This window comes from Neofelis nebulosa, chromosome 2 (assembly GCF_028018385.1).
Source record: "Neofelis nebulosa isolate mNeoNeb1 chromosome 2, mNeoNeb1.pri, whole genome shotgun sequence".
NCBI lineage: Eukaryota > Metazoa > Chordata > Mammalia > Carnivora > Felidae > Neofelis > Neofelis nebulosa.
In genome coordinates this window covers 64392292-64419010 of record NC_080783.1, presented here as the reverse complement: position 1 = coordinate 64419010, position 26719 = coordinate 64392292, and the positions used below count along the sequence as shown (strand labels likewise).

At 38.2% G+C, this 26719-nt stretch overlaps 1 protein-coding gene across 2 annotated transcripts in view; it reads left to right on the top strand.

The window, feature by feature from the left end:
- CERS6 (ceramide synthase 6) overlaps nt 1–26719 on the top strand; it is a 328468-nt gene that overhangs the window by 86255 nt on the left and 215494 nt on the right. For both annotated transcript variants that reach the window (XM_058714943.1, XM_058714935.1), the window contains exons 2-3: nt 8380–8485; nt 20424–20554. In XM_058714943.1, coding sequence (XP_058570926.1) covers nt 8380–8485; nt 20424–20554 — 237 coding nt within the window. The remainder of the gene's footprint in view (nt 1–8379; nt 8486–20423; nt 20555–26719) is intronic.

Genomic DNA, 26719 nt, shown 5'->3' with positions numbered 1-26719 from the left:
TTTTCTTTTTCTTCCCCACTGTGTGTCCCTTTGTTCTTCAAACTAAGATTACCCATATATTAGCCTTTTGGAATTCTTCCACAGGTCCTCAAAGTCAGTTTGTTTTTGCATTTTTTCTCTTTTTTCAGATTGCATGGTTTCTATTCACCTATCTTTAAGTTCACTGCATATCTTTCTGTCTTTTCCCCTAAGGATGGGTTATAGTTTCCTTTGTTCTTCATCAGCGTATTAGATTGTAAGGAGATTTACGTAGTTGGATTCAAATGGTAGCCTATCATGCCCACAGTGGACAGTGGCTTCGGGCTCAGCTCAGTTCTTTAAATCTTAGCTTCTAGCTGCTTTCAGTTGACCTTGTACATACATGGTTCAGAGGCCAGCCAGAATCATGCTTTGTTTCTATACAGAATTAGGGATTGGCTCCTCTGGATTTTTGCCTTTCATGGTTTCTCTCATCACTCTGATTTTCCCAGGCTCTTCCTCTGGTTCCAGCAGTTAGAAAGAGAATGTTTTTCTTTTTTTCTTTCTTTCCTTTCCTTTCCTTTCCTTTTCTTTTTTCTTTTCTTTCTTCTGAATTCATTAAATCTTACTTTATTTTTTGTTTTTTAAATTTTTTCTCTTTTTAAAATTTTAAATTTTAGTTAATTAACATACAATGCAATATTGGTTTCAAGAGTAGAATTCAGTGATTCATCACTTACACACAACACCCACTGCTCATCACAAGTGCCTTCCTTAATACCCATCACCCATCTAGTCCATCTTCCCTCTGTCAACCCATAGTTGTTCTCTATCATTAAGAGCCTCTGTGGTTTGTTTTTCCCTCTTCTCTTTTTTTCTCTCCCTTCCCATATGTTCATCTGTTTTGTTTCTTAAATTCCACATGTGAGTGAAATCATATATTTGTCTTTCTCTGATTGACGTGTTTCACTTGGCATAATACATTCAAGCTCCATCCACATCGTTGCAAATGGCAGGATTTCATTGTTTTTGATAGCTGAGTAATATTCCATTATCTAAATATCTATATCTGTATCTGTATATCTTCTTTTTTTTTTAATTTTTAGTTTTTTATTTTTTAATATATGAAATTTACTGTCAAATTGGTTTCCATACAACACCCAGTGCTCATCCCAAAAGGTGCCCTCCTCAATAACCATCACCCACCCTGCCCTCCCTCCCACCCCCCATCAACCCTCAGTTTGTTCTCAGTTTTTAAGTCTCTTATGCTTTGGCTCTCTCCCACTCTAACCTCTTTTTTTTTTTTTCCCCTTCCCCTCCCCCATGGGTTTCTGTTACGTTTCTCAGGATCCACATAAGAGTGAAACCATATGGTATCTGTCTTTCTCTGTATCTGTATATCTTCTTTATCCATTAATCAGTTGATGGACATTTTGGTTATCTCCATAGTTTGGCTATTGTTGACAAGAAAGAGAATGTTTTTCAGTTAATGTTTTATCTGCTTCTGTGACTGTGTCTGATATCCGGGCAGAGCTGCAAAATAAACATAAATAGTCAAGGAGCCTACTCTCTGCTGGTTGCTTGCACCTACCTTTGACTCATCTCCAGAGTCAACTTGTTTTTATTCATTCTCCCAAGCCTCCAGCTAGTTTAGTTTAGGAGGGATTAGTATGTTGTACAGAGTTTTTAAAGATGAAAAATCAATGTTAGGGCCTCATTCTGTCACATGAAAAACAATTTTTTTAAGTCCTACTTGTGGATTTATTATAGCAAGTCAAAGATACATAAAGGTATGGACAAATCCCACAATGAGGCACTAAAGCTAAAGAAATAAATTCCCCTCATCATCTTTTTAAAGTTGCCTTCTCATTAGTAGAGATAAATAATCTACAATTTCACATTTTTTTCTATGCTCCATCTCTTTTTTTTTTTTTAAGTTTCTACAGTACAGTTAATATACAGTGTTATATTTGTTTCAGGTGTACAGGATAGTGACTTAGCACTTTCATATAGCACTTGGTGCTCATCACGACTGCCCTCCTTAATCCCCATCACCTATCTAACCCATCCCTCTGCCCACCTCCCCTCCAGTAACCATCAGTGTGTTCTGTATAGTTAAGAGTGTTTCTTGGTTTGCCTCTCTCTTTCTCTTTTTGTCCCCTTTACTCATTTGTTTTGTTTCTTAAAACCCACATCTGAGTGAAATCATATGGTATTTGCCTTTTTCTGACTTACTTCACTTAGCATAATATTCTCTAGCATCCATGTTTTTGCAAATGGCAAGACTTCATTCCTTTATATGGCTGAGTAATATTCCATTGTGTGTATGTATATGTATATACATACATACATACATACATACATACATACATACCACATCTTCTTTATCCATTCATCAGTCAATGGACATTTGGGCTGTTTCCATTTTTGGCTATTATAGATAATGCTGCTATAAACATTGAAGTGCATGTATCCCTCTGAATTAGTATTTTTGTAATTTTGGGGGGTAAATACCTGGTAGTGTAATTGTTGGATCGTAAAGTAGTTGTATTTTTAACTTTTTGAGGAATCTCCATACTGCAAAAACATAATTTTTTCTAATTATTTTTTTAATTGAAATCTTTATTGAGAGAGTTGTAAATTCACATGCAGTTGTAAGAAGTAATATGCTGAGAGTTCATGTACCCTTTACCCAGTTTCCCCTAATGGTAACATTTTACAAAACTGTAGTGTGATGTTACAACCAGGATATCAACATTTATAAAATCTATTGAGCTTATTTAAATTTCTCCAGATGTAAATGTACTCATTCATGTGTGCATGTGTGTGTGTGTGTGTGTGTGTGTGTGTGATTTAATTCTGTGCATTTATATCATGTGTAGGTTTACGTATCCACCACTGCAGCCTTACACCTGCTTTGAAAAGTGTAGTAAATGCTAGAGATAGAAAGGACTGAAAGTCTCGGGCCATGTTCCCCACTGAAGATGATTACATGGTATTAAGAGATCTGAATTAACATTTACCCTGTAAACATTTATTTGCTTTTCAAATTAATTTCCTTTAACATACTGTAAACATTTTGAGCGCAGTAATCGCCTCATGTTTTGTGTGTACCTTTATCCACACCACAGCCCAGAGCTGACCCTGGTGCCCTGTGCAGTGATTTTCATTCAGTTCATTTTTAAAATACAAATACCTGTCGTTAAATAGAATTAAAAGGTAGAAATGTCTTAAGTATTTTCTCTGTTTTAAATTGAGATTAGTATTCTTCAAAGTTCACATCCTGATTATGTTTCCTTGCACATATGTTCTACTACATGAAAGTACTTTATAGATGTTTGATCTTGTGAAGGCTGTGTTGCTGCCTTTGATAAAAAAGTAATTAGGTGAGCAATTCCTGGTAGAGGTACTCATCAAAGTTTGAAAGTACATATTTCCTTTTAACTATTGTATTTGTAGGGACTCCCCCCCTACCCCCCATCTGTCTTTCTGTCTCGACAAACCTGTGAAAGACAGCTTTTGTGACCTTATTTCTGTTAGAGCCAGCATTGAAAAAAAAAATCCAGCTTTTCTTTAATGGACCATGACGGTAGGTAACAAAATTATGGTAGTTGTGTCATAGGTTTTATGTGGTTTCTAAAACTCTCTGGAAAAAAAATGCCCAGCAGTGTTTCACAAATTCTTTGGAGAATAAATGCAAATAAAGTTTCTGTCTTTTCATATAATTAGGGATGCTATTAGGAAAATAAAAAATAGATCTTTCTTTCTTCTCTCATTTGAGATTATGTCTTTTCTGCCTATCTTTAGAAGTTTTTTATTTTATTTTATATTTTTTAATGTTTATTTTTGAGAGAGAGAGAGAGCAAGAGACAGAGCACAAGGGGGGGAGGGGCAGAGAGAGGGGGAGACACAGAATCCGAAGCAGGCTCCAGGCTCTGAACTGTAAGCACAGAGCCTGATGTGGGGCTTGATCCCACGAACTGTGACATCATGACCTGACACGAAGTCAGACGTTTAACCGACTGAGCCACCCAAGCACCCCTTAAGTTTTGTAAATCTTAGAAATGAAGTGCCTAGCTGTGTATGCTAGGTAAGTTGAAAAGAGAGCACCTAAAGAGAGGTTGGTGGAGTCAACACCGGTGCTCTGTGGATGGCTTTGACTGAGGCAAGCGATTACTCTATCTGATGACCCTTGCCTTTTTCAATTGCCTGTTTAGGTTTCTCGCCTTGTTTGCTTGGTACCATTAGAACTCACTGGGTGCCCATGGCTTAGCACAGTGCAGTTGAAGCTGAGTGGGTTTCTGGGCCCAGAGAAGTCATGATTGTGTAAACACTATACAGTATGAAACCATGCGGATGGCACACATCAAAAATGTAGACAAAGAAACTGTGTGACGTCACGTTTCACCATACACTTGTGTTTATATACACACACAACTTATATACATATGTAGTTATTAATTTTCTTATGTATGCCGAGATTGAGGCACAGAGAGATTACTGCAGCTAGGGTGCCACAGCCAGATTGTAGCAGACATTATTTCTACCCTCTCCTTTGGACTTTGCTTTAAAAATCTGTTTACAGAGCATCATATTTAATTGATAATTTTGATTACCAAAATTTGATAAGTTTGGTGATCAAGAGATATGCCTTCTTCAAGGTGCCATTGCATTTGTTCTTGAAATTCAGTGAAGAGTTTTTAAAAAGTGGTTTGAGGCTTAAAAAGAGGAGAAATACATAAGACATTGCATTGTGTTAGACACTAAAAAACCTTTTGAACGCTTTTGTAAGTTATTGCAGCATGATAGCAAAGGTGGGGAAGTGGCTTTTGAACAAATTCTATTGAGTGAATTTCTTGACTGTCCTACTGCTTGCCCACTCATCAGGCACACAGAGAAGGTCTGTTAACTTGTCAACAGCACTCAGAACAGTGGTAGCAACAGTGAACACATATTTACTGAAGACAGCCAGTTGGTCATTTATTGACCCCCTCCTGCCGACGCCTAACCATTTTCATGGTGCATTCAGAGGTGAAAAGATTATCCTCTGCATTCATACTCTTAACTCTTAGAAGATGGAAAGAAAACCATGTACTAGAACAGAAGGATGTTACAAGGAAAATGGCAAATTCAGAAAGGAAATTTGAATAATACTCAGGAGTTGTGGTGATAGGGAAGAAGAAGGAAGGCCGGAGAGAAATCCAACAGGGAAGAGTAATAGAAGGCAACCAATGACAGGTTGATTTTGGCTCTTATGCCAATTTAATTTTGCTCTTTTACCTTTTCATCCTACTCTTGCTGGACCTTGTATCTTTTCATGCTCCTTATGGTGAAGAGGGAAAAAAAAAACCCACAAAGCAGGAAACTTTGTCAAGCAAACAAGTTCTGGACTTGTTTGCTCCTTATCCATCAAACATCACTTCTTTCCACTAGCTGTAGCTGTAGCTGTAGTTCCAAGATTATTGTTCATAGCGAAGACCCAGAATTATTTGAAAAATATTACATTTCTCTTTAAGAAGGTAGTGGCATAGGTAATATGTCTTAGAATATTTTACACTAAAAAGAACTGAAAATGCAGGGGCACTTGGGTGGCTCAGTCAGTTAAGTGTCCGACTTTGGCTCCAGTCATGATCTCACGGTTCATGAGTTTGAGCCCCATATCAGGCTCTGTGCTGACAGCTCAGAGCCTGGAGCCTGCTTCAGATTCTGTGTCTCCCTCTCTCTCTCTGCCCCTACCCTGCTTGTGCCCTGTCTTTCTCTGTCTCCAAAAAATGCATAAACATTAAAAAAAAAAAAAAAAGAATTGAGAATGAAAATTTGGGGAAAACTCCAGTTCTAGAACAGTTACATACTAGGAAAGGTGGTAAGTCCTTCTTCCCAGCTTTGTTCCAGAGAACCAGCAAAACAGGTATTATATTACATTTTCTGTGTATATCTTTCCTGGGTGAGGCTTGCATGTACAGTATTCCATTTTCCTGTTGAAATAAGTGTCTTCTCTTTAACTTGAAATAGGACCCAGTGAGATATTATGTGGTGTATATATGTAAACTTCATTCATCCCACTTAAAAAATGTTCCTTTGTCTATTTTTTAATCTCATCAACTGTTATTAAAGAAGCTTCATGATCTGTTTTGTACATTTATCAGTTGTTGTCTTTGGCCAACGTTAACTTGGGTAATACTTTCATCTGATGTTTTATTATTTTGTATTAGTGGAAAATGTTCAACGTCACTACTGAAAAGGAACATTCACAAAACCTTATTTCTTTTTTTTTCTTAATATATGAAATTTATTGTCAAATTGGTTTCCATACAGCACCCAGTGCTCATCCCAAAAGGTGCCCTCCTCAATACCCATCACCCACCCTCCCCTCCCTCCCACCCCCCATCAACCCTCAGTTTGTTCTCAGTTTTTAACAGTCTCTTATGCTTTGGCTCTCTCCCACTCTAACCTCTTTTTTTGTTTTTTTTTTCCTTCCCCTCCATCATGGGTTTCTGTTAAGTTTCTCAGGATCCACATAAGAGTGAAACCATATGGTATCTGTCTTTCTCTGTATGGCTTATTTCACTTAGCATCACACTCTCCAGTTCCATCCACATTGCGACAAAAGGCCATATTTCATTCTTTCTCATTGCCAACTAGTATTCCATTGTGTATATAAACCACAATTTCTTTATCCATTCATCAGTTGATGGACATTTAGGCTCTTTCCATAATTTGGCTATTGTTGAGAGTGCTGCTATAAATATTGGGGTACAAGTGCCCCTATGCATCAGTACTCCTGTATCCCTTGGATAAATTCCTAGCAGTGCTATTGCTGGGTCATAGGGTAGATCTATTTTTAATTTTCCGAGGAACCTCCACACTGCTTTCCAGAGCGGCTGCACCAATTTGCATTCCCACCAACAGTGCAAGAGGGTTCCCGTTTCTCCACGTCCTCTCCAGCATCTATAGTCTCCTGATTTGTTCATTTTGGCCACTCTGACTGGTGTGAGGTGATATCTGAGTGTGGTTTTGATTTGTATTTCCCTGATGAGGAGCGACGTTGAGCATCTTTTCATGTGCCTGTTGGCCATCTGGATGTCTTCTTTAGAGAAGTGTCTATTCACAAAACCTTATTTCTTGAATATTTAGTCTAAAACAACTCTTATTAAAGTTGTAAGTGCTTAAAAAAAAGTTTCAGGGATGTCAGCATACCTTTGGGGCTCCCTGCCCTCTGCTGCTCCTTCAGTGCCTCCTTCACATGTCAAGCACAGGCAGAAATGAAGTGAAGTCTTCCCATTCTTCTGGACGTAGTCGTTTGCTTAGGATAAAAACAGTGCAGCAGATGCTTGTAATCATTTCAGACTTTTCAGCTTGTCTGGGACATTGTGCTATCTGACATCCTTCATTATTCCTTAAGAGAAAGACCCAAATAACCACAGGGGTGCCTAGATGACCCAGGCAGTTAAGCAACCAACTCTTTGATTTCAGCTCAAATCATGATCTTGTGGTTTGTGGGATCGAGCCCACACTGGGCTCAGTGCTGACAGCATGGAGCCTGCTTGAGATTCTCTCTTTCCCTCTTTGTCTGCCCCCTTCCCATCTCAAAATAAATTTAAAAAATAAACTTAAAGACACAAATAACCACAAAGCAAGAATTTTAAGAACCCTTAAAGAATTGGGGCTGGGGTGCCGGGGGGCCTGAGTGGGTTAAGCATCTGATTTCAGCTCAGGTCATGATCTCAAGGTTTGTGAGTTTGAGCCCCACTTCAGGCTCTGTGCTGACAGCTCAGAGCCTGGATCTGGCTTCAGATTCTCTGTCTCCCTCTCTCTCTCCTCCTTCCCTGGTCACACTCTGTCTCTCTCTCAAAAATAAACGCACATTTAAGAAAATTTAAAAAAAAAATAAAGAATTGGGGCTGAATATAATGCATTTGGATTTTAGAGACAAAAATGGCCAATTTTATGACGTAGGAGTGATCAAAGGTACATTCTCCATGTGTAATCAGATGATTAGTAAACACTTTGTCATAGTGGAAGGTGTAACATGACAATTGTTAGTCAGATGTTAGTAAGAAAAGTATAAGTTAAATCGTTTTAAAATGATGGTTTGTTTGGTTCATATATCTCACTTACGGTCTTATATTTGTCATCTGGTAGTCTTTCTACCTGTTCAATCACATTAGAACTTAAGGATCAGGAGATTTCAATGTTCTAAAAGGATTTCTTTTTTACTGTCACTGTTGGAGGCCTATAGGAGAGAAGAAAAGTTAAGTCTGTTTTACACTGACTGATGAATGAATGTTAGCAGTGTCCACCCAGCACTTCATTGGGACAGTTGAGTAATGTGTAATTAATTGGTGACATTAAGAAAAGTTATAGAGAGAATAACTTCTTCTGACCTTATTTTATTTTATTTTATTTTATTTTATTTTTAAGATTTGTAGCCAAACCATGTGCCATCGCCCTCAACATTCAGGCCAATGGACCACAGATTGCCCAGCCCAATGCCATTCTGGAAAAGGTCTTCACTGCAATTACGAAGGTATGATTGCCTTTTTGGGTGGTATGAGTTATCATGACCACCATTCTCAATCTGAAATTATTTAATCCCTTCTCTCCTGGGTTTGAGAACTAATTGCCCAGCTTCATGCTGGAAAGTGTGCTCTTGGAAAGCGTGCAAACATTGTGACTAGGCCAAACAGGTAGAAGCTGAATAAATGTGGGCATGTTTGAGACCTGTTTATTTATTCTCACATTGATTTTAGAAGCTGGTCTGTAAAGAACAGTCTAGATTAGATTCTAGTGATTAGTCTAATTTTGTGTCTCTTTTAATCTCACATGACATGAAGCAGTACGTATAATGGTTGGACGGGATTTTGTAGAGACGACTGGGTAAAGCTGAGGAATATAATTAATGTACAGGCATATGTTGGAGATGTCGCGGGTTTGGTTCCAGACCACTGCAATAAAGCAAATACCACAGTAAGGCATGTCAAATGAATGTTTGGGTTTTTTCCAGTGCATATAAAAGTTATGTTTACATTATACTGTTATCTGTTAAGTGTGTGCAAATAGCACTCTGTCCAAAAGACAATGATGCCTTAATTTGAAAATATTTTATTGCTTAAAAATGCCAGTCATCATCTGAGCCTTCAGCAAAATTGTAATGTTTTTGTTGGTGGACACTCTTGTCTCCATGTTGATGGCTGTTGACTGATTAGGGTGGTGGTTCCTGAAGTTTGGGGCGATTATGGCAACTTCTTAAAATAAGACAGTAATGAAGCTTGCTGCATTGATCAGCTCTTCCTTTCATGAAAAATTTCTCTGTAGCATGGGATGCTGTTTGATAGCATTTTACCCACAGTTGAACTTCTTTCAAAATTGGAGTCAGCTTTATCAGCTAAATTTATGTAGTATTCTAAATCTTTTCTTGTCATTTCAACAATCTTCACAGCATCTTCACCAGATGGAGATTCCATCTCCAGAGACCACTTTCTTTGTTCATTCATAAGAAGGAGCTTCTTACCCATTAATATTTTATCATGAGATCTCAGCAATTCAAATATAACATTAATGAAAATGTTTGAAATATTGCAGGAATTACCGAACTGTGAGGTAGAGACACAAAGTGAGCCAATGCTATGTTAAAAAGAATGGCACTGATAGACTTGTTTGGTGCAGAGTTGCCACAAACCTTCAATATGTAAAAAATGCAATTATCTGTGAAGTGCAGTAAAGCGAAGTGTGATAAAACAAGGTTTGCCTGTACGTATGAAAGGAAGTGCCCATTTGCTTCTAGCATGGCCCTTGTGTTCCAGCAGTTATGAGACACAGGCAGATGTAAGCAAAAGAGGGAATGATTAAAGGACAGAAGAGTTGCAAGATGAAAGAATGAAAGACAAGGATCTAGAGAGTTATAAGTTATAGATTCACTGGAGAGAAAACAGAAGAGATTATCACTGTGGTGAGAGTGAAAGCCAAACCAGGAGCAGGGAGAGGAGAGCAGGGGAGGGGGCAGATCTTTGCCCCTCCACTGGTATCTCCTTAAGAACGAAGAGGGGAGGAGAAAGAAGCCAGAAACCCTCCATCTAAGGCTGTGAGAAAACAAAGCACATCACAGCATCCCAAGTATTTTCTTACTCCTATATCGCCCTTCATCTTATTCTCGTATAGACAAGAAAGAAGGACAGGAGGAGTGTAGTATTCTAGGAGAAGTATTGTGGGTTCGTATATTAAATGGTTCCTTTTCCCGTTTTCATTTTTCTGGGAAAATTACTCAGGCTTTTAAAATGTGATTTGACAGTGTTAAGTTTTATTCCTTTTTTGGTATTTGTATTGCTAACCATTTGTATTACTTGTCTCTTGTCTTAAAACTATTAATTTACATATTCAAACATTTTTATTTATATTATGGTCTTTATTTCTGCCAAGATTTTCTAGGATTTTCCCCTCTATCCTTTTAAAAATGATATTTTTCCTGGAGAAGTAGAAGAAAGCACTAGGTACTTCTTATATCTCTGTCAGGAAGAAGAGAAGAATGTATTAGGAAAAGCTCTTCTGGTAGTTTTATGGGCTGGTTTTAGATTGCCAAGTTCTTACCTGAAGGGGCATGTATCTTAATGGTACTTAAAGGAAGAAAATATTAAGAAAAAACTTGTATTTTCTTTTAACATAGAAATTTGCTGCAGCAAACACTTCTTTCCCTCTGAAAAAGCAGAAGTTTAGGAAGTTATCAGGTTTTTAAAAATGAGATTATAATATATTAGTGTTTGTCTTGTGAACTACTCTGAATGCATAATAAAATGAGTCTACCCAAATGTTATGTGTCCCCTTAGAAATTCTACAGTGGACATTTTATTCCCTTGCCTTATATTTATTGTGGTTACTGGAGAAATTTCCCCTATAAAGGTAGTAAAACGAATTTGGAGTCATGTTGACTGCTCTAGAGAATATTTGCTTCCAGCTAATTTTAATCATACTGTCTTAGTTTTCCAAGGTGATTCTTTTGGACATTTTTACATGATTAGAGAAGAAGCCTCATGATTTAAATGTAGAGGCAGCAAAAGTTGGACCAGTTGTTCCTTGAATTCTTTATAGTTGTCCAGTGTTATTTATGATCTGAGAAAGTAACAGGCCAGTTGACTAGAGTAGAAGTAGCAACACATGGAGAGATTAAACACTGTATGTATTTGAGTGACCATTCACCAACCTGGCCTTGACCATGATTCCGGGTCACCTTTGGAGAAGGGCATGGTTATCATCTTTCAACAATGTAGGGGCGCACTCTCAGAACCTTCAAAATCTGCGATGCATAGGACATAATTTGTGGGGCCCATGCAGAATGAAAATGCAGGGCCTCTTGTTCAGAAAGCATGAAAAAATTCCATTTAAGGCATAAAAATATAAAGCTTTTTTTCTTTTCTTTCATAGATTCTTTTTCTTGACCTGTCAACATGTTTTTTATTTGTTATTTAATGTCATGCCCCCTCAGGCATGGGGATATTCATGAGGCAAGTGTAGAGCCTCACATGTCCTGGGGACTCCACACTATGACTTACTGAACACACAGCCCATTAGCTGTGTCCAGACTGGGCCGATGTGCCTGCCCCTCTCTGGCCAGAGGTAGAGAAGTTGAGATCGGCTTCACCCCTTTTGATGGGCCTACTGCCCCAACCCCCAGGGGACTGGTGACTCCCAAGTGTATTGCAGTCTCTAGAGCAGGACACACTTGGCAGCTGGATTGGGGTGAGCAAGTGTATCGTCCCCACTGAGTCACCTACCAAATGCATCAGGGCACTGCCACCCTGGGGTGCAGGCAGCTACCCCCATGTCCCATGCTGAGACACCGCAGGTATACATACCCAATTCCAGCCCTTTTCATGCTTGCCCCTGGGGCAGCAGTAGTCACTGGGCAGAAGCGGGAAGGAGTAGGAGGTCTGGGGAGCCAGGGGACAAAGAACTAAGTTCCCCAGAGCTAGTTGGGGGAAGTGGTGGGACTGTGTGTGAGCCAAGACTCTGAGCCCTAACACGTGTTCCTCTGTCTCATTGGTCTTCATATACAAAATACAACTTCCATAACAAAAGTATTAAGAATTTCAAGATAGCTGCCATAGAACTTGAAACCCCAAGCACGAGCCTTTCTGAATTGTGGATCCCCGTGTGACCGCCCTGGTACATGCCCTGTGTAGTTCTCCTCTATGTAATTATCTGATAAATAGGTAACATCTGTTTGTCTCTCTGTATATCTGGTAGAAACAAATGTGCATGTGCATAGTTGTTTATTTATATTTATTTATTTATGTTTGGGGTCTCCTGCCATACTATTGGCACATATCTATAATCCTAACAGCCTTACTTTTCTAATCCTATCAATTCTTGAGCCACTGAGGAAAAAAATATATATGTCAGCTGTGAAACCAGGTTTTATGACACAGAGAAATCATACCATCATCCACTTTTGGTATGTTACTCTATATCTTAAAAATTATAGGCAAATTTCGTATAATTTGTTCTCCCTTATTCTCCTCTTATGTCTGTCTCTTTCTTTCCTTTTTCCTCCCAGTATTGGTTATGAATATTAAGGTCAGCCTAGGTATTTCTGTATAAAAATGTGTATATATGTCAGCATTGTTCATTTCTTTCCTTGGAAATCTTAAACAAGGAAAAAACTAAGGAGAACAATTAAAAATGCAAAACAATTAAAAAAACGCACACAAAGAAGAAGGAGAATCTCCCAAACTCTATTTTTGGCAAACTAGTAGATACATATCTCTAAATTTCAAAATATGTATTAAGGCTAACAAAAAAAAACAGTTGGTGGGTTGGGCAGAAGCCAAGCAAGAGGAAGTGAAGAGCATGGAGTGGGGGTAGCTCTCAGGAAAGCCAGCAAAAGAGACAGCTTCTGAATGTGAGGGAGACAAAAGCTCTAACCAGTGTTTGCAACATTAGATACAGAAACTGGTAAGCAAGGCTGGCGGTTGTCCTCCTGAACTCAGTTTAATTCAGAGAACTGGAAGAAGTTCACAGACGACAGTGTGGATGGCACATTTTCAGGAGATGGTCTCCCTTGGTGGTGGCTGAACTGCACGAGCATTCTCCCTGCTCTGCGTACTCCCAGGAGCTGGTCAAAAAACTCTGATGGACTCAATGATGAGTAATAAAGAAGGAACACACACAACATCGAAGACAAGGAAAAGAATGTGTAGCAGTGCTTATTAACAAAAATTGTTAGTGGAAAAATGAGGCCACAAGGCAAATGAAAATTGTGATTAAATATTTTACCATAAACTAAAAAAAATATATATAAGCAATAACTCTGTGAAGGAAAACCACAAAAAAAGAAATGTAAGACCTAAAAAAAGAAAATAGTTGGTCAACAGGAAAAGGGATGCATTGTGAGCTGGTAGCTTCAGGAAAACATACTAAAACTATCATAGAGGGGCACCTGGGTGGCTCAGTCAAGTACGCGTCCAACTTCAGCTCAGATTATGACCTCACTGTTTGGGAGTTCGAGCCCTGCATAGGGCTCTGCACTATCAGTGCTTGGGCTTCTCTCTCTTTACCTTTCTCTCACTGCCTCTCCCCCAGGTGCACTTTCTCTTTCTTAAAATGAATAAATAAACTTTAAAAAATAAAAAATAAAAATAAAAGAAAACTATCACAGAAATGAAGACAAAATTGGAAAGAATACAGGGAACACAAGACACTTCAGAAAACTCAGCAAGGAACATGGGAGATAGAAAACTTGTTAAATGAGACAAAAAGCGCTAAAAATAATTAGATGTTTAGATTGAGCAGATCCAGCATCTGTATTATCAGAGTCCCGTAAGGAAAAGCAAAATAAAATAAATATTGAAAGATATAATTCAAGAAAATTTTCCTAAAATAAGTGAGGATTTGTTTTAATATGTTAATGAAAATGCAGTAAAAATTGACCCAAGAAGGTTAAATTATTGGACTTGAAAAATAAAAGAAAGAATTCTTTGAGAAGCCAAGCCAAAAATCAAATCACTTAACTAGCAAAAAAATATCACCATGACTTTAGTCTTCTTTATAGCAACATTTCCAACATTTTCAAGGAAAATGTGAACTAAGAATTTTATATTTAGGCAAATTGGTTTCACGCTGTAAAAGTTAAAAACAAACAGATTTCAACATGCAAAAATATGAGGGAATTGTTCTCATGAGTCCTTTTTGAAGAAAGTATTATAATCATTAATTTTAGCCGATCAAGAGGTTACTGGAGTGTTGGTAAGTTTTGGATACATTTCAACTGTTGAAAGAGAGAAAGAAATGTGAGGATCAGGATGACAGAACAGAATGTAAACGTTCATATGCGTTCACATAGAAGTGATACAACTAACAGTAATGGGGGTGGGGAGAAGAAGGTGAGAGGTAGAATACATCCACTAATCGCATAATCTCTAGTAGCTGGGAGTGAAAGCAAATCAGTTTAAGCAGCCAAATTGAGTAATAGTAGTACAAACATATTTAACAGTATAAGAGTAAACTGTAAAAATGATAAAATTATTGATTAATATTGGGTGGGGTAAGAAGAGGAAATATGGTAGTTTTAAATACTGCTTATATGGAATTATTGACTGAAAACAAATAGAAGAGTATTGTAATTATGAATAACCACTAGGACAAAAATTACCCACAGAAAGGAAGGAAAGTAAAACAAATAATACTTGGTTTGTCATTTTTTTTTTACCTATCAAAACAGAAAGCATAACAGGATTAATGTGAGGGAACTATAAACAAATACTCAATTATATCAATATGTGTAAATGGGTTTGACTCCTCTAACTATTTTAGTTTTGGGTCCTTCAGATAAAGTAATATAAATATTGAAAATAAAAGTATGAGTAAAGGTATATAGACAAATACAGATAAGTAGGGTTTTTGTTTTTACATAAAAGTGGAAGTCAGACCAAAAAGGAATTAAGTAAAATGAAGAATTGGCTTTTTGTTGCCAAAAGGTACAATTCATAATAAAGATAAAATAGTTCTGACTAATATGCGTTGAATGTCAGTGTATCTACATACTAATAAAAAATAATGAAAAGAAATAATAGCAGGGAATTTTAATTTACCTCTGAGTCATGACAGATCAAGTGAACAAAATGTAAAACAGAAGATAGAAATTCTAAGAGGCATAATTAATGAGGAAGATCTAAGTGGTACATTTAGAACTGCATCCTGTCAGCAATACCGGAGTCCTCGGTGGTCCCACCAGACAGCACCGTGTTAGCGTAGAAGTCCTTCCAGATATCAGCATCACACTTCATGATGGAGTTGAAGGTGGTCTTCTCAATGCACAGACTATACTTTCTTTTAAAGAACCTATTAAACATCTACAAAAATGACCTTTATTATATATACAAAACTGAGATAAATTTTAAAAATAGGCACAACTTAATAATACTAGAACTCAGAAACCAGAAAACCTGTTGCTCTCTTGGGTAAAAATAGAAATTCAGAATATTTGGTAGCAGTAATGATAAAAACACTACTCATTTGTACTGTGCCAAAACAGCGTTCAGATGAACATTCAGATGAAATATATACATATATGCATATATGTATATGCAATTATACATATATGAAGTTAAACACTTAAGCATTAGAAAAAGAACAGAACAAAGGCAAGCAGAAAGCAGAAATTAATGATAAATGCAGAAATTGTGTTAGCAAAACTATAGAATTGAAAATCAATTCAAAAGTACCTTATCTGTTTAATTTTTTTTTTTTACAGAAAGTCAGCTAGTCCAATCAAAAAAACAAAGCACAAATTACAGCATCATAATTAACAACATAATAATCAACAGTCACAGAAATGGAGGAAAATGAAAAGGATATATTTCTGTTAATATGGAAAATAAAATATAAAAACTTGGGTAAAATGGTTATCATTCTAGGAAAATATAATTTACCAACTATATATATGTATGTGTGTATATAAAGATTAAAATCAAGAGCTAAACTGCAAAACAGGATGAGACTCAGATCCTCTCATAGGAAAAATTCTAACACACTCTTAAAGAGCAGATAATTCGCATGGTATTTTACACTATACCAAAGCATAGGAAATTAAGGAAATCATCCAGATTCTTTTTTTATGTAGCAGCGAAACATTAATTTAACATTAAGTCTGACAATGATTTAACCAAAAAAAAAAAAAAAAAAAGAGTAGAGACCAATTGAACTTAATATCAATGAAAAGTCCCAAATAAAAGTTAGTAAACAGAACCTAACAACACAATAAAAGAATTGTTTAACATTACCAGAGAGGATTTATTCTAGGAATGCAAGGTCTTCCCTGAATTCAACATTACACAATCTATGTAATACACTATATTAGTTGATCTAAGGAGAAAAAGGGTATGATCATCTCCATGGATGCTGAAATCTAACATTATTGTGATTAAAATAAATTTATCTAACTGGGTAAATGTGTTTTTTTTTTTTAACACAATAAGTCTATTTGTATGTCAGTTCCAAATCTGGCCTGTTGCTTAATAGGAACATTGGTATTCCCATTAAAGTCTGGAACAGATAGAGATGGAAAACCATTGTTCTACATAGTGCTAAGTTTTACATTGAATTAGTAATAGGTAAGAGAAAGAAAATAAAGGCATAAACATTAGAAAGGAGGTGGTAAAGCTATTGTTACGTGAATTTGAATCCTTCCTGTATTTTAGGTACTGGTGAAAAAAGATACGAAATTTTCCTTTGTTTGCAGAGCTTACATTCTGATGACATGTTATTATATGACTATACACTTGGAAAATTAAGGAATCAAGTGAAAACTTACCACAAACAATACCAGAAAAGATAATATCCCTAGGAATAAATGTAACAAGGATGTGCAAGGTATGTGAGGAAAATTTTCCAACACTGTTGAAGGACACAAAAGACAAATTGAGTAAAGATGTCAATTCACCCTACATTAACTTCTTGAACATTCAGAGTAGGAAAGGCTTTTGTTATTAATGACCCCAAATTCAGAAGTTAAAGCAGGAAAAAATGGTAAGTTCAGATACGTTTTTTAAAAACTTCAAGAAAACAAACAAGCAGAAAACCCCATAAGCAAATTCTACAACACAAAGATACACTGGTACAAAATACAACCTGTGGTACAGACACAGGTTAATACATGAAGAAACTCTACAAATCAATAAAGAAGATACCTACAAATCAAGAAAAACTGGGCAATAGGTATGAAAAGACTGTTCATAAAAAGGAAGTGTTAATGGTTTTTAAAACGTGAAAAGGTGCTTCTTTCATAAAAAGAGGAAATCAAATTAAAAATATACTGAGACAAGGGCACGGGGGTGGCTGAGTCAGTTAAGCAATCTGACACTTGATTTTGGCTCAGATCATGGTCTCATGGTCATGAAATTGAGCCCCGTGTCAGTCTCTGTGCTAGGCGTGGAGGCTGCTTAAGATTCTCTCTCTCCCTGTCCCTCTGCCCCTCCTGCTCTCAACAGATACACTGAGACTATATATATATATATATATATATATATATATATATATATATATATATATACACACACATATATATATATATCAGACTGAAAAAATTGAGAAATCTGATAACATACTCTATTGGTAAGGCATTGGGAAATGGGCACTTTTGCTTATGAGAGTATAAATTGGTAAAATCATTAGCAAGGGTGATTTTTTAATATATAAATAAATTGCAAATGCATAGTTCTTTGATCTCCAGAGTTCACTTCCAGGAATTTATCTCTGTATGTATGCCTGTATAAAATGACCTGTCGTAAGATTATTTATTACAGCATTGTTTATAGTTAGTGGAAGTCTGGAAACTACTTAAACATCCATTAACAGGAGAGTGGATAAGTAAATTATAGTATATCCTGACAGTTCTACAAAAGAAAGAGGGCATTCTTTTTTTTTTTTTTAATTTTTTTTTTTTAATGTTTATTTATTTTTGAGACAGAGTGAGACAGAGCATGAACGGGGGAGGGGCAGAGAGAGAGGGAGACACAGAATCAGAAGCAGGCTCCAGGCTCCGAGCCATCAGCCCAGAGCCCGACGCGGGGCTCGAACTCACGGACCGCAAGATCGTGACCTGAGCTGAAGTCGGACTCTTAACCGACTGAGCCACCCAGGTGCCCCTCTTTTTTTTTTTTTTAAATGTTTATTTATTTTTGAGAGAGAAAGACAGAGCATGAACGGGGGAGGGGCAGAGAGAGAGGGAGACACAGAATCTGAAGCAGGCTCCAGGCTCCGAGCTGTCAGCACAGAGCCAGATGCGGGGCTGACACCCACGAACTGCGAGATCATGACCTGAGCCAAAGTTGGACGCTTAACTGACTGAGCCACCCAGGTGCCCCAGGAAGGCATTCTCTATATTTTAATATGGAGATATTCCAAGATACATTGTAAAGTGAAAAACGCAAAGTTCAGAATGATACATGTAGTATGCAAACATTTGTGTGACACAGGTCATATATGAATACATATTCAATTTATTTATATTTGCACAAAATAACTCTGGAGAAGAAGCTGATTTAATAACTGGTTAGCTGGTAGGAAGAGGGAGAGTCATAGGAATAAAATGGGAAGGTGAAACTTTGGATAAGTTTTAGTTTGTGAACCATGTGAATGTTATACCTATTTAATAAGCTTAGAAAACAAATTAAAGTTAAAAATTAATTCTTCTAGAAAATGGTGTAGCCAAGGTATAGAGTAAGATGTAAATTTTCTGTCTTCCCTGTTTTTTTAAAGTAAGACAGACATGAAAGGAGAGTGTAGATGGTGTCATGACTAATAAAGTCACGTGAAAGTACACACCTCCTGAAAGTTGGCAAATGACTTTCACAAACACAAACTCAGCACATTTTATAACCTCAGTCATGATACTGAGGCCACTTACTGTGTTTCCTGTGTATCTGTCATCTAAAATTGCTCGAGATGTTTTGATAAGGTGTCATCTGTGCATCCTACCCTTATAATTTGAAGCTGGTCAGCCTGCCTTCCCCTCCCCTGCTTTTGGTTATTTTCTCTGTTCATTAACAGCTCCTTAGCAGTAAAGATAGAATAAATAAAGGAAGAGAACACAGCTTAGTTTTGTTGTGTGGCAGGGCACATTCACATAACTGTTGGCAGGATGCTCTTTAAGATATTGAGGAGAGGGTAGGGATAGGAAATGGGAGAAACACATTTACTGACTTAGACATATTTTTTACATTTGGTCATCACCACAGTCCCATTTAGGTGGATAAATAGCCCTGACAAGTGAGGGAACTGAGGCTCAGAGGTCATTACAGTGAGGAATTGAACCAGTCTGTTGCCTCCTAATGTTAGAGAAATGAATGAGAGACAGAATAGTATCATCATATGATGAGCATAAGTTGGGTCTCTTCCCCATTCACCATGTTTGTGTCTTCAAGGAATGCACAGTTGTTGTAAATTTTGATGGGGATCTGATCAAAAGGAATGAACAAGAAGAGGGGTAGAAGAGGGATTTGTGAAAAACAGAGCAGAGAGAGAGAGACAAGGAAGAAAGAGAACACCTGTTTTGTAGTAGAATTGGTACCTTAGGCTAAAGTGAGCTCTGAGATTATTTCGTGCTTTTGTCTGTCCTACATTACCCTCATGTGTGATAATTGGGTATAGCATTTTTTTTTTCCTGAGAAAGTGAGACATTTGAATGATGCCTCTTAACTCCTTTCCTTGAAGGCTGATGGAGCTGACTCAGCCAGTTGGCTCTTTCGTCTCATCTCCGTTGCTGATAAGGAGTGCAAGCATTAGAGGAGTGTCTGGGTGGCTCAGTTGGTTAAGTGGCTGACTCTTGGTTTCGGCTCAGGTCACAATCTCGCAGTTTGTGAATTTGAGCCCTGCATCAGGCTCTGCGCTGTTAGTGCAAGGATTTTCTCTGTCTCTCTCTCTCTGCCCCTCCCCTGCTCGTGTTCTCTCTCTCTCTCCGCATAAACTTGAAAAAAAAAAGTGCAAGCATTAGAGCAAGATTCACGTTTTTCACTGTTGTGTCGTAATGAGTAACTTTTCTTCTCCTGAGTGATTATTTTTTTAAACATATTTTTTTTAGTGTTTATTCATTTTTGAGAGACAGACAGAGCGTGAGCGGGGGAGGGGCAGAGAGAAAGGGAGACACAGAATCCTAACCAAGCTCCAGGCTCTGAGCCATCAGCACACAGCCAGACGCGGGGCTCGAACTCGCGAACTGCGAGATCATGGGGCTTGAACTCACGAACTGCGAGATCATGACCTGAGCTGAAGTCAGATGCCCAACCAACTGAGCCACCCAGGCGCCCCCAGAGTGATTACTTATATTCATGCTACTAATGGAAGGACTACGTCCTCAGTGGTAAATACAGAAATCTCAGTAGCAGGTAGTAAATAGAGGTTAAAAAAATCAATTTAGACAAGGGCAGATGTGTTTGTGGTGAAGATGAAAATGATTTTGCTGGTGCCTTGTTTCATAGCATCCTGATGAAAAGAGATTGGAAGGCCTCTCCAAACAGCTGGACTGGGATGTTCGCAGCATTCAACGCTGGTTTCGACAGAGATGCAACCAGGAGAAGCCAAGCACGCTGACGAGGTTCTGTGAGAGCATGTAAGTTGCTGTTACTCTTTTTGAAAGCAAAACCTGCCTAAGTACTCCTCCTGTCCCTAACTTAAAAATAAAGTCTTCGTGCAGGCTCCAGCAGCCCCTGTAAAGCATGCCACCTGGTGGAAAAAATAGTCCTCAAAAACTGGGGGAATAGTAGTTTGTAAGAATTTGTGATTAATGCTTTGGATTCAGTAACTGAAGTTCACTTTCTTTTTTTTTTTTTAAATTTTTTTTTCAACATTTTTTATTTATTTTTGGGACAGAGAGAGACAGAGCATGAACGGGGGAGGGGCAGAGAGAGAGGGAGACACAGAATCGGAAACAGGCTCCAGGCTCCGAGCCATCGGCCCAGAGCCTGACGCGGGGCTCGAACTCACGGACCGCGAGATCGTGACCTGGCTGAAGCCGGACGCTTAACCGACTGCGCCACCCAGGCGCCCCTGAAGTTCACTTTCTAATGTAGTTCCTACAAGGTATTGGCAGATGGTATTTTCAGGGGCCTGCGATGGTATTTTCATTCAGCCACCTTTGAAATAGAGCACTAAAAGTTATTACTTTAATGGTTTGAATTTTAATAGAGGAGACTTTGTCAAGATGTTCTTTCCACGGGTAACAGCTGAGATGCTAAGATGTATAATCAGAGAGTCGTGATTATGTCCCATATTCCTGGAGATTTAAGAAATAACTATATTATATTCCTTGGGTGAATTTAATGAAGCATTGCTTGAAGGTGGGGGGTGGAATGAGGGTCTCTTCCATTTCTGAAATGCGAACTTTATGGTGTGTAAATTATCAATAAAGCTGTTAAGAATAATAAAAGGCCTATAGAGAACTAGCACAGTGCTGTTTTGAAATAGTGACACTCAATGCACTGACCTAGAGGAAAGTTAGAGAAGGAAATACTGAAGCATTGAGCACATTTCCAACAAAGGGAAGGGACTGTGCCTCGAGCTGGTTGGTGCATTTGGTCTTCATCCTTTGGGATGTGACTGTGCCTTTGTCTAACAGCTCTGTGCTTTGGGAGCTTTTTTCCTGACACCTGGTCATTTGAACAATAGTGCTGTCATTGTTCCCTTTGTTGCAGGCTCCTTCTGTTTGGGGTTAAAGTTGCATTTTCAGGTTTAGCTTTCAATTATGCCGAAAAAGTATTTTAGCAATTACAATCTAAAACTCAGAGGGAAGCCTGATGTTCTGGGAGAAGTGAGTGAGGGGCAGAATAATAACCATAAATTCCTAGGGCTGGATAAATATGGGGAGCATAAACAGGGTCTTCAGGAGGTCAGAATATTTATAAAACATGGAAAAACAACCGAGTAGATACAATCTGCAAAGCCCTTCCTATAATTGAGCTGAGTGGCAGTTTATGGAAGAAGGATTTATGCATCTGGGCTCCTGATCAAAAGCTGGAATTGCTTCCTGGCCTGGCCCCACCACGTACGTGAAGGACCTGTGTTCCTTCTTTGGGCTGTGGGTCTGAGTAGTGGTGAAGCTGAGTCTTGGCATCGGGACCACATGCTGAAACTCACGTGCCATCTTCCCCTCCTCCAGCTAACTTCTTTGGTAACTCGACACTCGTCCTTTCTCTACTATACTGACTCTACACCAGTTTCCATACCAGTATGTATAGGAATCAGTCATTGAATGTTGTTCAAGTGCAGATTATCATTGAGTCGGTCTGATGGCAACCGAGGGTACATTTTTAACAAGTTCCCAGGTGATGCCACTGGTCCGTGGACCACATTTTGAAGAGCAAAGCTCAACACTGTGCCAGTATCTATGTCTTCTCCCTGAATTCAGCTGGCCTTTATCTGCAGTTAGAATCAGCTAAAAATATTTCTAAATGATTGATAAAGGCATGGCAATGTGAAGGCACAACTGGGGGGGAGAGATGGTACTTAAATGTATCAATTATGATCTTTTTCCTCAAGTGGTTTATTTTAATAGTGTCAAGGAGATATAACAAATATCTGAGTATATGCACATCAGGGATATTAAACAATGAGCAGATAGACGTGTGCACGAAACAATTGGCATGGACCATCAGTAAGTAAAGATTAGAGGAGAAAGATCAGCTGTGGGCTAGGGCACGTGGCAGGGCTATTGGGATTAGAACTGAGACAGTACTGGTGGCCTTTGACTTCTCTGTTGCAGAGGACTGTGCTGATGAACTTTGTTCTGAAACTCTCTTCTTCCTTAACCTCTGGATTACCACTAGATTCTCTGGTCTTTCCAAGAGCAACTGTTTGCATGACTTATTCTGCATTTTTCCATTTTCTTGAGTGGGCTTCTCCAGAGTCAGTCTTCAACCTCTTATTTTCCCCACTCTACCTTCTATCCTCTGTGCAGAAGTAATTTTCTCTCGCCATCCTCTTCCAAAGTCATGTGTCCAATGACAAGGCATCGTTCTGCTGTCTCCCAGCTGGCAACTCTGACTTGCTTTCATCGCTGACTTCCCTTCACCTGTTGTTTGCATGCCTCCATTCCGTTATAGGCTAGAAGCTCAAACCAGTCATTTGCTGGGTTCCGTTAGTTCTTCGTAAAGCCGCTGCTGTGGCCCAGATCTTAATTGCTGTCATAACTATCCTTATTATTTATGTCACACTCATAGATATTTTGCTACAAAAAAATTCCGAACATGCTACTATTTCCATGTTCTCCTGCCTTTAAACCCTGATATTTTTTGCAACTGTTGGATAAATTATTAGGCTACTTAGCCTGTTAGCTAGACTCTGATTTTCATGTGTTTGGTATCAGTCACCCAAATGACCCCTTCCTTCCAGAAGGTTGTCTTTTCACTGTCCATACTTTGTTCAATTCCTGCCATGGTTTATGCTGTGCTCCTGGCATGGACACCTATGTTCCTCTGCCCTGCCCCTCTATCCCCTACCCATTCTTCAAACCCTCTCAGAAGTGTGGCATGACTGTTGAGTGTCTGGAATGAGCATGACTTTTTTGGAATTTTAGAGTCCTCACTGTAAGTGCTAGTAATTTAATATTGAATCACATGCTTTCTTATGTGGTGATTTAACTTAACTTGTCCGTATATTTTTACCCTCAGTATATAATGCTTGCTCCTTGAGGGCACGAGAACCACATCTTGTTTTTCTTGCATTCTTAGTCTTTATCACCACATATATACTGCTGAATAAATATTGGTTAAATGACTGTAAGTTAAAGTGGCATTTTTTTGGAAGGATTTACTGATCTAAGTTGGCACGCTGCCTCCCCAAATGGAAAGTGCCTTTTATACACTGACTTAGCCTAAAATTTGTCTAGGAAAATTATCAAACTCTGGAAAGCTCCAAGACTGTATCTCAAAGAGATTAGAGGAAGGAATGGGCTGGCAAAGGGGAACATTTAGCTAATGCGAGGCAAATAAAGCAGAATTATATTGGTCACTGTATGCACGAATGTATGCTATAGTTATTGCTCATCAATATAAAAAATGATCTGGAATAATTGTTCCTAACCAAGGGTGCACTGCATAATCACCTGATGAGCTTTTGTAAATACACATACCCAGCCCCCCACCCCAGGATGTCTGAATCAGTGTGGCATCCTAGGTGAGGTCTGGACATGGATATCTTGAAAGAAATGCCCTGAGTACTTACGGCACATATCCATGGTTAAGAAGCACTAATCTCTGAAAAGAGATGACTGCTGTTCCAAAATACTAAAAATCAAATTAGCAAGCAAGCCAACACAGGTTTGGGACCTGAAGGTTTAGGGCTGAAATGTAAAGTTTCTATACTTTTTCTGTTCTATCTAAATTACTATTTTAGAAAATACAGAGTCCTTTCGCGGGAATTGTGTTTCATCTTGCAGCGGTGGGGAATGGCAGCAGTATGCATGCCAAACCACGCTGGTAACCATCTGCTGGCATGTCCGACTTCTGGCATACCTGTTTCATGCAGATGAGCTGAGTAGAAGTTGTTCAACAAGTAATGTGTTGAAACATTGACATGAATTTCTTTCCTTCATGCTTGATGTCAGTCATTCGCAGCTGTGATAGTTTTGATGAATATTTCTTCCCGAAGGGTTTAAATCTTTATTGGCGACTGAAATAGAGATTTTCAAGAGGAAGTAAAGAATTTATAAAAATGAGATATCCTGTGATACATTTTCGGAGGAACTCTTGCTAAATGGGAGTCATTTAGCTGAGGGATCATGCTTTGCAGTGACTGAAGTTTTACCTCTCCCCTCCCACAGTTGCATCAGGATAATAGGAAAGTAAAGAATATTGGCAATAAAAAAAATATCTGCAGCATGAAACAGGAAGAGGCAGAGATGTGTTTTCAGAATAAATGGCTTCCCTCTCGTTTGTGCACTATCAGTGTTCATCATTTTAAAATATTGTGCAGTATATTTAATAGCACATGCCTGGGAATAAATATTATATATGGCTTTCATTTAAGCAGTCTCCAAATGACTTCATACTGACAGGTAGATCTCCCATATGATAGTATGAAGATGTAGGGCAAGGAATATTACATTTCACAGATTAGTTCTGATTTATGTGGATTGAGGTTTGCTCAGGTGGAACCTTGTTGTAAGTTGAGGACCCACGATTGTCTTTTCTTTAGGGATTTCATTTTAGAGTTGAGGTTGATTAAAACTACCCCCAGATGCTACCATACTTGGATGCAAGAAGGCCAAAATCTGGGAACTTTTTGAAGCTGTGACTTTATTTCTGCAAAGAAAGCTCTATGATCTTAATTTGTGATTTCATTGAACTAAGGATAAGTCAGCAATGAGAAAGGAGTGGTTTACAAAATCACCCTCCTGCTACCACTCGGTCACAGATTTTGCTATCTTTTTACTTGAACAAGTTCGCAATGCTGTCTTGTGACCACAGTAAGAAAGTGGAACCTAATAATTGAGGGAAAAAAGAGAACAGGGCAACACAGGGAACAAGCTGAGTCAGATATCCCTTTATTTCAGATCAGTCTTTGATCTGAGGAAATGTGAACATATTCATCAAGTTGTCATAACACAGTCACCTATTTACAAAAAAACCACAACCAAGTATTTGTAAACTGCTTTAGAATCTTCCATATATTGCACACTGTGGTGAAGAACAAAATTTTGCCTAAGAGAAAATTCCGTTTTGATTATTTTCACAAATAGATCATGACTTGAGCATTATTTACTACCAAAGTTCTCCTGAAGACTGATATGGTGCTTTGTTTGTTTTAATGCAGCTTTTTTTTTTAATTTAAATTCAAGTTAGTTAACATACAATGTAGTATTGGTTTCAGGGATAGAACCCAGTGATTCATCACTCACATGTAACACCCAGTGTTCATCCCAACAAGTGCCCTCCTTGATGCCCATAACCCATTTAGCCCACCCATCTCCCCTCCAGCAACCCTCAGTTTGTTCTCTGTCTTTAAGAGCCTCTTATGGTTTGCCTCCCTCTCTGTTTTTATGTTACTTTTACTTCCCTTTCCCTATGTTCACCTGTTGTGTTTCTTAAATTCCACATATGAGTGAAATTATACGTTTGTCTTTCTGAGCATAATACACTCTAGTTCCATCCACGTTGTTACAAATGGCAAGATTTTGTTCTTTTTGATCGTTGAGTAGTATTCCATGGTATGTATGTGTATACATATATATATATATATATATATATATATACACATATATATGTATATATATATGTGTATATATATATACACACACATATACATATATATGTATATATATAGATGTGAGATATATATATATATATATATCTCACATCTTCTTTACCCATTCATCAGTCAGTGGATATTGGGCTTTTTCCATAATTTGGCTGTTGTTGATATAGCCAATATAGCTATAAACATTGGGGTGCACGTACCCCTTCAAATCAGCATTTTTGCATCCTTTGGATAAATTCCTAGTGAAATTCCTGCATCATATGGTAGTTCTATTTTTAATGTTTTAAAAAGTTGTATTTATTTATATGAGAGAGAGAGACAGACAGACAGAGACAGTCAGCATGAGCAGGAGAAGGGCAGAGAGAGGGGGAGAGAGAGAATCCCAAGCAGACTCTGCACTGTCTGTGCAGAGCCTGACGCAGGGCTTGAACTCATGAACTGTGAGATCATGACCTGAGCCGACATCAGGAGTTGGACCCTTAACCAACTGAGCCACCCAGGCACCCCTCTATTTTTAATTTTT